General features: G+C 36.4%; 1 protein-coding gene across 1 annotated transcript in view; it reads left to right on the forward strand.

Moving 5' to 3' along the window:
* Window positions 1–478: 478 nt before the first annotated feature.
* Window positions 479–13,535, forward strand: part of HGF (hepatocyte growth factor) — a 49,140-nt gene continuing 36,083 nt past the window's right edge. The window contains exons 1-5 of the mRNA XM_041405319.1: window positions 479–592; window positions 7,016–7,067; window positions 7,739–7,919; window positions 12,583–12,695; window positions 13,303–13,417. Coding sequence (XP_041261253.1) covers window positions 479–592; window positions 7,016–7,067; window positions 7,739–7,919; window positions 12,583–12,695; window positions 13,303–13,417 — 575 coding nt within the window. The remainder of the gene's footprint in view (window positions 593–7,015; window positions 7,068–7,738; window positions 7,920–12,582; window positions 12,696–13,302; window positions 13,418–13,535) is intronic.

A 13,535-nucleotide genomic window follows, 5' to 3' on the forward strand; every position in this document is an offset into this window, starting at 1 on the left:
AAACTGAGAAGAAGGGGTGAGGGCAGCCTCACTGTTACCCCATATTCTCCTGTCAGTTTTTGTGGCAGTGCCCAGAGGGTTGAAGAGCTGTTCCCGAGGGTGGTTAGTACCTACATGCAAAACAGCACTGTGGTGAAGCAGAGCTGGGAACACGCTCCAGATTAGTCAAATGTGTTGGCAAAATCTAGCTGTAGTTTTCAGTGGCTTGTGGGCCTCCACCCATGTGCTGTCTGATGAGCCCAGCCGTGCCTGGCAGTTCTCGGTGCTGCTGGCCCAGCTGGGAACTGGCTGCTCCCTCTGTCCCCCCTGAGCTCCAGCTTTTCCTTGGCCAGCAGCACTATTTTTATGTATACAACATGAAGCAAGGCTCTCATCGCTCCTCACAGGGGCTGTTTTGCTGCCCTCAGCCATCTGTCATTCTTTGTTTTGCCCAATCCCTGCCCTGTCTACTTGTGCTTTTCTCCTTACCCCTTGCTGCATGCCCGGAATTCCGGTTGGCTGGGACACCATCACAAAGGAAGGGCACAACGTGCTGGCTACCTCGAAGGAGGCACCAAGTGCTTGTAAAGATTGTGGAACGCAATGGAAAATGGTGGGGATTCAATACTTGCCCACAATGACAAATCTTACAACAGAAAATCCTCTCAGTAATTTAGCCAGAAGTTTGATACAGTAAGAGTACAAATTGCTGCACATTTGTTTCTGCCAATGGGTCCCAGCATCCTGCTGAGCAGATAACCTTTTCTTGGAAGGAAAAGATCTGTCCATTTGAAGCCACCATCCAATTCTAGAATATAATATCAGTTGTTAGCATTATCCTTAGCTCCTTGAGTTTTCATGGTGACCATAGGAGTGGGTTCCAAAGGCAGGACTTAGCATAAACATGAAGTTGGGTTCCGAGTTACATGGCAGTCTTTGCAGTTGCTAATAAGGGGGTGTGGGTGTGTGGTGTGAGTGGTAATGTTACGGCAAAAAGAAATATCTTTTTGCATTTCCTGAATCTGCTCAACAACTAGACTGAGAGCCAATGTAGAAATACGGCAATCATTATCTATTATATATAGATATTGTATGGATAGTTATATATCTTTCAAACTACTTTCTAAAAATTGTGTGGGTTTTTTTTCCCCGTAAGGCTCTTGTGCCAAGAAAATAAATGTCAGAAGTTAAAATATTCACATCATCCTCCAGGTACTTCTGAGAAACTGTTTAGTTTTGACAAGCTAGAGATGCCTCCTTGGACAGCTGCTTTTATTTTGGCGACTTTCCATCCATACAGCTGACTGCAGATTTTACGGGTATGGTTGGTAAACTTCTTTTACGCCAAATTATTGTCTTACATAAATAACTGCATTAAACTTAATCTGGCATTTTAAGCCTATCCAATCTACAAAGTTGTTTTCTTGGGCACAACTCAGATTGTTCCAGTTTCTCATTATGTTGGTCTGCCTTTCTTCCTTTTTTTTTTCCTTTTCCCCCTAAATGAGAAGTCATTTGGAAAAGGTGTTCACTTTTTGCATTCTAGCCAGGAATCTGGATATTTCTGATACTGAAACAGCAGAAGGAAAAGTCAAAGTACATGAAAGTTAAAACTATTGACCACTAATTCTTTTTGTCAGGGTAACTCTGTTATGACTTGATTTAAGAGACAAAATTGTTTAATGTATTTATTGAAACAGTGCTTTCAAACTGTTCACACAGATTACAATACTGTGATGACCCTATTAATGATGTTAGAATCAACATTCATCTTTAACATCCTTTCTTTTATTTTTGTGACCACACTGTAACTTAGCATGTTGTATCCAAAAGCATTTAGTAACATCTACTTTCGCCATCTGGTGAAGATTGGGTTTGTTTGTTGTTTCTTTTTTTCTTGATGAAGCCAGTATATTTATGCTATCATACTGAGGCACACACTAGTTTACCCTTGATGTTTTATATCCTTTAAGAAGCATTGTCTTGGAAATACTTTATTGAATATAATTAAAACTATCCTTTCTATCATATTTTATAGACAAGTTAAACACCTCACTGTATTTGCATACTGGTTTCAACCCATATATGATGAGAGCTGTTGCTTGCTTTTCAAACCCCACTCACTGATTTTTGCTTGTTACACAAATTCTGCCAAATTCTGTTTTATGCACATAAACATACTTTGTTTGTAATTTTCTTATTAAATTGTCAATGTTTATACTGAGATAAGCATTCTGCTTTGATATATCTGACACTGTGATAATACATTGTTTTGCAGATTTTTGCTTTGCACTTTTTTTTTCCCATTCAGAAAGTTGTGAATATGAGTTACCATGCATTTTTTGTCAAGTATGGTGTCCCCTGAAGAAATGTTTGATATGTTTACTGTATTGAACTGTGCTTTCCTACATTCATTTAAGGTGTGTTTAAAGTTGTTTTGTTTTTTTTTTTTTTAACTAAAGGTCTTTCATATGATGGTAGATTTCTGATTTCCCACCCCCTGTGCCCAAGTTTTAAATCACATGATATTCCTCTCTCATATTTTTTTTTTTGCTAGCTCATTGGGAAAATCCAGTTTTCTTTATCTTGCAGTGATAATTGTTTGCAAAATTGCATTAATAGCTAATCTCCTTTTCGCATTATGATCTGGCTATCAATTATAACACAAATAAGTCAATCTCTAATTAGTCCAGCTGTTAACTGCTCAAGGTCAAGTGACTTAATTTCATTACAAATATGATGCAAAATATTAAACAGAGATCTAGTATGCCAGTTGATAACTAACAACAGCATCTATGTCTGGTTTATATTTCTGAAATAATTGTGTCACTTTATATGACCATTTTTCTTCACTGGAATATATTTTGAGTCATCAGGTTCTCTGTGCTTCCTGCACAGCATGTGGACAATTTCCCTATTTTCAATATTTCTCCTCATGTCATGCTATTTTGTATTTCATTCTCCATTTGGAAGGACTGCAGCTGATTCCTGCAGTTCTCTGACAGCATCTGCTAACCTAAGGAATTCAGGTATCTTCATTTTCTTCATTTATTTTCCAATAGATTTAGTTTATTTCTGACATCTGACAAACAAAGAACAGTGATGTTCTTTGATGAGTATTTATATTCTTTAAAAACTGGAAGTTATAAAAGGTCCCCACATACTTGAAAGTTTAGCTCAACAAAGCAAATAATTATTAAAGTTCTCAAGTTCTGCAAGTCTAAACAAACAGAAAAGGGAAATAAAACTTAATCAAAAACCACCAACTTTTCATTAAGAATCTGAATTAAAACATAAACATTTAATTTAAATGTATTTATCTTCCCATTTGGAAAACATGGTGTTTAGTTTGGATGGTTTTGTTCTGTATAACAAAGTGGGATGCAAAATTAAAAAGAAACAAAAGGAGTAAGTTTTCTTACATTATCAGGAGACTTCAAGACGTGTTTCTTTAATAAACTACCAACTTTTGCATAAACTAGAGTGCAGTTTGGAAACCATGGAAGCTGACATGCTGAGTGCATCATAACTGGAATTTCATATAAGATTTTGTCTGTAACAAGTCCATAGAAGTAGAGATTTTTCCAGAGGAGGCAGCCAGTATGCTCCAGTTGTTCTCTGTAAGGCTTTGCAGCCTAAAATGTACATCTTTATTAGAAAAAGCTGTAGTGGTAGAGGAAGGAGAAAGGGATTACCATGAAGCAGAAAAATTCAGGTAATCTTGTAAAATTTTGCTGTAAGTAACACAAGTCAAGTTTTGATCTCATTGTAATGAACAAAGGTGATCTTTGGACCCTATGACACTCTGTGTGCTATTTTGATTACCACAGAAATGTTATCATTCTTGCTGTGGTAGGTTTTTACTACTAAATAGATAATGCAAAACCAAATGCTTTTTGTGATCAGACTAAGACATGAGAGTGCAAAATTTGAACACTAAAAAATCTAAAACTACTGAATTTCTGTGCTCTCATATAGCTCAGTATCAGACCAATTGTATTCTGCAAGGTGTAAGTTTTGAGATGTGGAACATAATCAGGTAGTTACTGAGAGAACATAATCAGGTAGAACTGAGAGATGCAGTGGTTTGGGAGCCCAAAGCCCTTTTTTGGTGTGGGACACAAGGCCAGAAGGGAGAAAACAAGTTATACTGCTGTAATTTGTCTATCAGTCCAGTGGTTACAGAATACCTGGAGAGAAAGATCAACATACAAACACCTTTGCTGATTCAAACCAGTTTCTCTCATTAATCAAGAAACTGTCTTTCTATGTCATTGCATACTGTGGCCTCCATTGCTCACAATTCTCTGTGTTACTGGTTGTGTTTTGTATTAAGATAATTAAAGTTAAGCAGGTTCTAGAATACAGGCACTGGAACTTGCTGGTGAGTTTTCTTACGAAAATGCTGTAGAATGTCAGTTTTCTTTATCTCTGATTATTGAGATTATTTGACATGGACTGGAACTGCTCCAAGAAAAGGTATTGTTGGAAATCTTTTCCTCCAGGTGCCCTATAGCAGTCTCAGTCAATGATTCTTGTCTGAGAAGACTGTACAGAAACCTCATTTGAAAATCTAGTAAGGGAACTGAAAGGTGAGTTATTGTAGCTGCAAGGTAAATGTCTTTCCTTGTGAGGTACCTCTTTTCTTAAGTAAATATTTAAAGTCTTTTATGAAAATGGGAAAACCAGCAGGGAGACTATCGAAATCCTTTTGAGGTTATGGAGCACTTGTTCAGTGCTGCATCCTGTTAGAACAGTTGTGTCAGTTCCCATTTCCTTGGGCACTGACTGAGCTTTTTTCTTTTCTGGTCAACTTCATGTTAAGAAACAGAAAAAGGCACCATCCTCACCTTTTAAAGATATTTTTTAGGTTGACTGAAGAAATATTTTTAGTTAGTGGTTGTTTCTGTTGAAGAAAAAAATGTTGGTTCGTATTTGACTGGATTCCTTTGTGTTTGAATCAGCTGCTAATATTTTCAAATTTAAGTGGAATGTCAGACTTCCCTGGTAATGTGATATGAAACTACAGGAAACATCAGAGGACATGGCCCACAAAATGAGAAGAAATCCTGATCAATTAAAGTTTAAAAAATTGAAATGAATGGCAATCACATATTAGTTGCATTATATGCATACTGCATGCTAACCTTTAATATGGAGCATGTCTAAGACACTGTTTGAGTTAACTTTTTTATTAATAAAGGCACCTAATTTGACACAAAAATAATAGTGTTTTTATATATTTTGTTGGGAGAATTGTTAAAGTAGTGCTTTGCATTATTCTGATGTTTCTAACAGTCACACCACAGATGCACTTGGCCCTTTGCCTTTTGGATTATAGGCAAGACATAGAATGTTGTTGTTTGAAAGCTAAACTAAATCAGGCTGTTATGAATTGCTAAATGCAAGATCAAACCCATAATCCTCTTTGGACAACTGCTAGGAAAAGAAGGACAAAAAGAAAAAGCAGAACTCTGTACCATATTTTTCAGGCAGAACAGAATTTCTTGATTTTTTAAATCATATTCTTGCTTGCTGGCTGGTGAGTTTAAGAAGCTGTTGTCTTGGGAATTAAGATAATGACACTTATCAGTAGATGGGAAATGTTAGTATCAGGAACTGAAAGAAAACACTTTGATATTTCTCTACAAATTCTTACCATTACTTGACATAAAAGTCTTGGCTGAGACAATATAAAACTAACGAGTATGTCTTGGAAGATAATAGATTGAGAAATACACCACAAAAGCTTTTTGGAAGATTTGTTTTTCTGTGGTTGACTTAAGGAGTAAATGCAATCCTTTTTGAAGCACTTTGGTACTATCACAGGTATAACAAAAAAGCAGCTTCAATGTAGACACAACCATTTCCAGTAACAGGATGCAGATCCTTAGGATGAGAACTTTACCATAACATTTCTCTAAGCAGTGATGCATTTTGGGTGCATGTGCACTGCACAAATAGTAGGCTGAAAATGCTTAAGAGAGCTGATATGGGTCCCTAACACAAGGCCAAAATTATTAGCATTTGATTTTTTGATCAAAAGCTTCTTCATATAATAATAATAGTTATATTAAAATAAATAAATTCCTTTTTTTTTTTAATTTTTTGTGATTGGGATTAAAATTGTGAGTTGTTAGATGCTGGGGAGTAGCATACTTTACTTTCAGCAGTTCAAAAAGAAAGAAAGGAGGATTGGGGGAAGATTATAGGGTTTTTATAGCAGGGATATTTGTTCCTTTTTCATCTTTTTTTAAAAGCTGAAGCTAGATGAGATCTAATGCAAATGTCTTTGTTATATTTCTAGATGTTTTAAGGATAACTCACCACTGAGAGGTGTGATTTAGCTGAATCCAGTGAAAATGTGAACTCAGTGATCAGGATGGAAGTTCTGCACAGGGAACACTCCTAAGCTGTCTTTGGGTTTCCAGTACGTGGAGCCGGCAGTAACTCCTCCAGAGCCTCAGCTATTGCAATTTCCAGTTATTCTGAGCTTCTACAGAGTGCACCAAGCAAAATTTTACTGGCCTGACTGCCCTCTGCATGTGCATGAGGATCTATGCGGAGCACTAGGCTGAGGTTTTATCTATTGGAAAACCTCTGGCAAAATTTAATAAATTGAACCTGAGCATTTGTGTTCTATTATTGTTGCAGAGTCTGTAGAGAAAAATGAAAGGACAGCTGTGAATACAGTTACATGGAAAGAAGTTACGGAAAATATCTACTCTGTAAACTAAGGAGGAATTTATGCACCTAACCTTACGTGGATAAGCCATCTAATCCAAAAAGATCGTCTGGGATCACTGAGTGAAATGGGAGAAATAGATCCACAGGGCAATTTATTCTGTCTATGTTACTCATCTGACGGAATAGGGACAGTTACTGTCCAGATGTGCTCATCTGTCTTCAGAGACAATGGAATAGCCTTCACTGGTAGACTGGCTTTCATGGAATGCAAAGTAAAAATATAAATAAATATTGGGAAAATTCTGGAATTTTCTTGCAGACATCAAAGACCTTTCCACTTGCACTTTAGCCAAACATCTCTAGCCAATCTTCCTCCCTCCATTTGATACCTCTTCCTCTGGGCTTTTCAATAAAGACATGGAAACAAGATCACTGTGCTCATTTTTGCAGGAATCTTTGCAACACTGCAGACTGTTTCCATGCTATGGCCTCTGTTTGACCTTATAATCTTTTCTGTGAGCTAACAACGCCAGTACAGTCACACTCAAACTGGACGCAACACACACTGAGACTTCACTGGAGCAGTGAGATGACAAATGATCATTTTGTGTCACTTCCAGAATCCATTTCTGTTCACAATTTGTGATAAATGTATTGTTTAAGGACTGCTTTTTGCATTCATGAAATGATGGTCTTTTTCACTTGATCTTTTCATGGAAATATTCACAAGATCTCAGATAATTATTGGGCATATTTTGCAGGTTCTGAAAAAATTTACAAAGGGTGAGAAATTTTCCTTTTACCCTTTTACAGTATTACACAAGTCTATATTTGAAACTGGTTTTGCTATACTTCCTACTATTTTGGTTTTAAAAATGGAAGTAATTCCCTAAAATAATCAATTCATCTGCAGTATATGCTCATATCCTGTTTTTGTGTGATTCTCTATGCTTTAGGTTCTGAAGATGTTATAATTCCTAGAAAATGTTATCTGTATCTAATGCCATCCTTAATCTCAGCATTCTTCTTAACAATATTTTATTTTGTTGTGGTTTTTTTTCTTATTATTCTTCACTTCTTTTTTTAGAGGGTAAAGGCAAAAAGAGAAATCCTCTTCATGACTTCAAAAAAACAGGAGAGTTGATGCTCATTAAAGTAAACAAAACACTGGAAGTAAAAACGAAGCTGTTAAATACCACAGAGCAATGTGCAAAGAGATGCAGCAGGAACAAGGGCCTTTCCTTCACTTGCAAGTAAGTTACATATCTCTTTTGTTTGTTTTTTTCCTGAAGGAAACACATATAACAGCCTTTGATCAAAGGTCTCTCTGTCATTGTCATCAATGGTGGCTTGTACCGAGAATAACCTAGAGATCGTGATTTTTGATTTCAGTGACCTTGCTCTACCTGTCCAGAGAGTGTCAGTCTGAGGCTTTATTTGAGTTGTCTGTCTTCTTAGCTTGTTCAATCTGTAAATTTTCCATAACATAGCTGAAGAAATGTACTCATGTTAAGATGCTGATGACTTGGGCTGCAATGTAGTATTAGGTGAACACTTCTGAGATTTTTATGTCTGTTATAAAATGGTTATTGTCACACATCACAGCTGCAGTATTTCAGCACCACTTTGGACCATATTCTGTCTTCATTCTTTGCACATTACTCCTGTTGAAATCAATGGGAACCTCACACATGGAGCACAGATACATGCCCTGCTGAAGTTCATTGGCAAGTACTGTGAATCTGATACAATGGAATCGAACCTGGGCTGTGGATAATTATCCTTCAGCATCTGCTGTGTCTTAGAAACACATCATGCAGCTGACCACTTCTATATATTCTCTACTATTTTTTGGAACAAATCGCTACCATTTTTCTGACGCGTTAGACTTACATGATCCCCCTGGCCTCTCTTAGTCTAGACCTTTAGCAATCAATGAAAGGCATTGCAGATGATCTTGGAGAGAGTGGATGACTTCTGTACTGGTGAGTTCTGTAGTACTAAATGTGAGCCTGAATTTGAAACATAAAACAGTTTTGACAATTGGTACAAATAGAAGCTGGATGAAATGTGGCAACAAATATTCTTCCTTGGCAGAGAAGATTCTCAATTGTGATTAAATTCTTCTGTAAGCCTTTAATTCCATTGTTGCAAGATTTCATCTGTATTGTTCTGTACCCTATATGTGTAAATAATGAGCAGAATTAACTTTTTTCAGATAGAAAATATTTTCCATGCACTAATATTTTTCACCTGGTACAAGCCACGCCTTTCTCTGTTGGCAGGGCTTCCACTGATGCCATTGCCAAAAGGATCAGGTTGTATTCAATACAGCAAGAGATCCTTAAGTTCCAAGGAGAGCAGCAAGGAGTATTGCAAAAAAGTATCACAGTATAAAACAAATTCTGAATAACTCCAAGAAAACAAAAATTCTATATTCTAGCATCAGTTTAGGAAAACTTTCTCAAGCCACTTGTAGTTGCTCCAGATGCTATCTTTTGTGTTCTGAAAATAAAAAGCAAATTAATATATGTGTGTAGTCTCTTTTATAATAAAATTAATTTAGAGTCTCTCAGAATTTTTAAAATATTTTCATGTTTTGTAGCTTTTTTTTTTTTTACAGAGTGTCTGATGGATATCTTAGGGGGCAATTTCTCCTTTAATGAATCAATGCAACAACATAAACGAGACATGAGGGACTTTTGAGAGTACAGCTTGGAAAAGCCCTGCTCACAGATAACAGAATGGCAATCTCTCATGCAACTACGTTGCACTGAATCTGGAGAAGAATAACAGATCCTGATGACTTATTCTCTGAATTCCTGCTTTCCCTGGTGGGCTTTTAGCAGGGAAGGTGCTAAAATCCTGCTTTAGCAGTAGAGGTGTAGATGATGAGGTCTTGCCTGTGCTACCATTATGCACAGAGTGCATGGGATTTTCTTTGCAGGGATCTCAGAACATCCTTGTGGTTTCCCTTTTGGCCCCATATGGATCCATTTGTAGTGTGAACTGTTCTTTGATGCTACTGTAAACACACATTTTACATGTGTTCCCTTTTAAAAGATCCAGTGCTTACTATGTTTCCCTTTTATTCCTAGGATCCCAATCTTTAACTTCATACCAGTACATGGTTAAAACAAGGTGAAATTTGTTGCCAACTTAAATGAAAACCAATTAGCTTCCTGCCTGCTGTGGGAGCATTCTAAAATAAGAAGTAACACAAAATGACATTTTAAATGCTTGAAATATGAGACTTGAAATTTCCTGTGTTTATTGACATTTTCATAGCTTGATTCTTATACTCCATATCCATGCAGAAGTTCTCCATCACTTGGGTCACAGCACCGACGTTTTATTTTCTGTATGTAAGCTTTATGTAAGAATTAAAAATGGAATTGCTTTGTAACATAATTGTGACAATAGTACCGGGAGCGACAACATCTATGCCTATGCACATTGAGGTACAAAAGCAGGAACAGTGTTAGGTTTCTTTTTTGCCAGAATGTGGTAAAAGTAGCAGACTTCAGGGACTACAGACTTGTAAAGGTTCAGGTACTCCTTTTTTGCTGGAAGCAGGGGGGAAATTAAGAAAACTTTCTGTTTCTTCATTATAAGTTTCTGTGTCACATGCAAGTAGATTTTGACTATTTTATTGTTTAATCATTAATCCTTGATGGTTTTAACTCTAACACTTTTTTGTTGAAGCTAATATATGTAACTTTTGAGAACAGATACTTTCTCTATTCCCTCTGCTGTCATGCTTGCGCAGATACTGTTCATTTTCAGCTGAGTTACAAGATCCTTATCTAGACTTGTTTCTTTTTCATAACATTATTTCTAAAATCCTCCATCAAAGAACTCATGAGATTCACTTACACTGTGGTTTTGACTCCATAAATCTCTGAGCCTCTTTTTCTGCCTTCCCTATCAGTTTTATCAAGCTGCTGCTGCTGCTGAACTGTTCTATTCCTTTGTTTCAACACCCCTAGCAGTCCATTACTCCCTCTGTTTTCCCACAGCCATCCTTGGGGTTTTTCCCAAAACAATTCCTATGGATAAAAAAAAAATCAATAGAGTTACTCTTTTATTTATTATACAGGTGACTTTTGCAGGTGTGTCTATTCCTTAGCTGCAAAGTTGTCACTGTCTTATCCTTTGTTATCTGCTTGGAGTGTCTGTATTTACCCAGGAAGGGATTTCAGTACAGACAACAGAATTTCAGTACCTGTAAGAAAATCTACATACTATCTCAGTACAAAGGGAAACCAAAAAAAAAAAAAAAAATTGTTGTGATCGGCTGATCGGCAGTATCAGTAGAAGAAAGTCCAAGAATTTGCTCAAATATGTTGACTTTGGAGGTATAAAAATCCTCCAGATTTGGGTCCAAGAAAAGATTTTTACAAACTTTTATGTGCAGAACTGGTTGAAGCCAAACTGGAAAGAAACCAAAAGGCAACTGAAAGGCAAAAGCTGAAAGAATAGTTTGTAAACAATGCATTCTGCATTCCCACTTTAGGAGGGAGGAGCGGAAACGAGAATGTAATTGGAAAGGCAGGAAAGGTCAAGGATATTTTTGTGAGTGATGGAGTGAGAGGCACTTGGATATGCTCGAATTTGAGAATCAGCCAGAAGAGAACAGAAGGCTGCACAAGGGCAGAGGGATGAAGGTTAGCAGGTTGGAAACATTTGGAGTCAACAGAGTAGAGAGAGCAGTTGGATGAAAAATCTGTTTGGTGATGGAAACGATAATGAAGAAGATGTTTGAAAGAGAGAAGGCTGGGGAGATTGGATAGGATCTTGTAGCATTTTTAACTGAAGCCAGCAAGATCTCACACAGAAAGCTTGTATGATGAATTAAATGAAGATCAAGGAACTTTTTGTTGAAGGATGCAGTGCTGAAGAGTATGGAATAAGGAGTAAGATGAAAAGTATGGATGAAGTGTAAGAAATCTGTGTGACTCTTGGATATTATCAAGTAGTGTTAAAATGCCCTCTCAGATCAGAATAAAATATATCAGAAGGTATGGGATGAATGACAAAAATGTAGATTTTATGGTGGAGTAGAGGAAATAATGCCAGTTATTTGTTATTTGATTAAAATGAAAAATTAAGGAAAAAAGTTGCCCTTTCCAAGGTGGTCAATTGTGGTTTTAAAATACTTAAAAATATTTTTACCTATAATTAAAGACTATCCTTTCAAAACTGTTATGGGAGAAAACGGTCTGCATTTTTCATTTCAACTATTGAAAGAAAGTGTTTTTACTGTGTGGTTTTGTTTGTCTTTCTTGCCCTCCCCCATATCTAGTCAATTCAGCACACATTGTACTCACTCCTAGAAAGCAGTTTAAAATAAGAGAAAAAAGAAAACACAAGTGAGCAAGGAAAAATTCTAGGTACACTATCAAAGTTTATTTTATTAATAAAAATATAAATAAAAATAATCTTGTTTTTAAACAGATCTGTTGTTCTAGGCAAGAAACAGATTCCTTGTGCTTGAATTTTCCTCAATCCATCAGTGTGAGATCCTTAACTATTTCAGAGGCATATTGTAAGGATAGCAAAAATGATGTTTTAGTCTTCACGGGTTTTTTTTCCCAGGAAGCAGCGTAACTGAGGATACAAATGCTGTCCCAGTCACATTTATCTAAGTTTTAAAATAAAGATCTTTAATGACAAGGGAACTCTTAGATTAGTGTGAACAACCAAACTGGTATTTAATGTAATGACCACATCAATTTAATTTCTTTGTTTCTTTGCTCTTGTCAGCACAGTTGTGGGTTTAAATAGTAATTTGGACTGTTTCTCTGACTTTCCCAGTAAAAATAAATCTGATGTCATTGCATGCTCCTTGGCAGGCCATGTGTCATTATTATAAACCACACAGAGATTTTTTTCTCATCCAGATTTTCTTTGCAGGGCCTTTGCTTATGACAGAGTTACAAAACGGTGCCATTGGTTATCCTTCAACAGCTTGACAAATGGTGTGAGAAAGAAGCAAGACCATGCGTTTGATCTGTATGAAAAGAAGGGTAACTGATTTATTTACTGATTTTGTTTTCCCAGCTAGCGAGGGTAAAAAAAACCCCTGAGGTCAGTCAGTGATTTTTTGGCTGTAAGAACATCCTCAGCATGGGTGCTTTCATGCATTTTGAAAGCTGCATCCAACAGTCTTACTTACACATATCCTGAGTTTGCTGCCATGCAAATTTGTCTACGTACTTGCTGTTGGTCACTTTTTCAATCTACATATTTGCCTACTGTCATACATACTAGTTTCAGTTTTGTACTTCAGTTTACTACCGAGCAGCTCAGTATGAGCTTGTATGAGTTACCGTTTATTACTTAATATTGCTCTTACGTACCTCATTAATGAGTAGGATACATAAGTCCTCAGACAAGGAGGTTTTTTCAACCAGATACATTGGAAACATTTCCAGGATTTTTTTTGGGTCAGATAGTGATCAGTATTTGGGGAAAAAAAAAAGACAGGCATGTATGTCAACAAATAAGCAGTATTTTGAGGAATTAAGTAGATAAAAGGTAATAAATATATTATCTTATATGAAAGCAGAAGATGAGCTTTAATTTTTCATGAATTAAACAAATCTCTCATTTTCTTCTCTTTTATTTCAATAGATTATGTCAGAAATTGTATCATTGGAAAAGGAGCAGACTATAAAGGAACAATATCAGTTACAAAAAGTGGTATTCAGTGTCAGGCCTGGAATTCAATGATTCCTCATGAGCACAGGTAAGAGTTCAGGAGCAGAGACAATGGGAATAGTTCTCATACATAAAGTATAAGAACTTATGGGAAAACTGACCTTAGAAAACAAAATCTCTTAGGTATATTCTTGCCTTTCTCCAAG

Source organism: Onychostruthus taczanowskii, unplaced genomic scaffold, assembly GCF_017590055.1.
Source record: "Onychostruthus taczanowskii isolate IOZ18803 unplaced genomic scaffold, ASM1759005v1 scaffold23, whole genome shotgun sequence".
NCBI lineage: Eukaryota > Metazoa > Chordata > Aves > Passeriformes > Passeridae > Onychostruthus > Onychostruthus taczanowskii.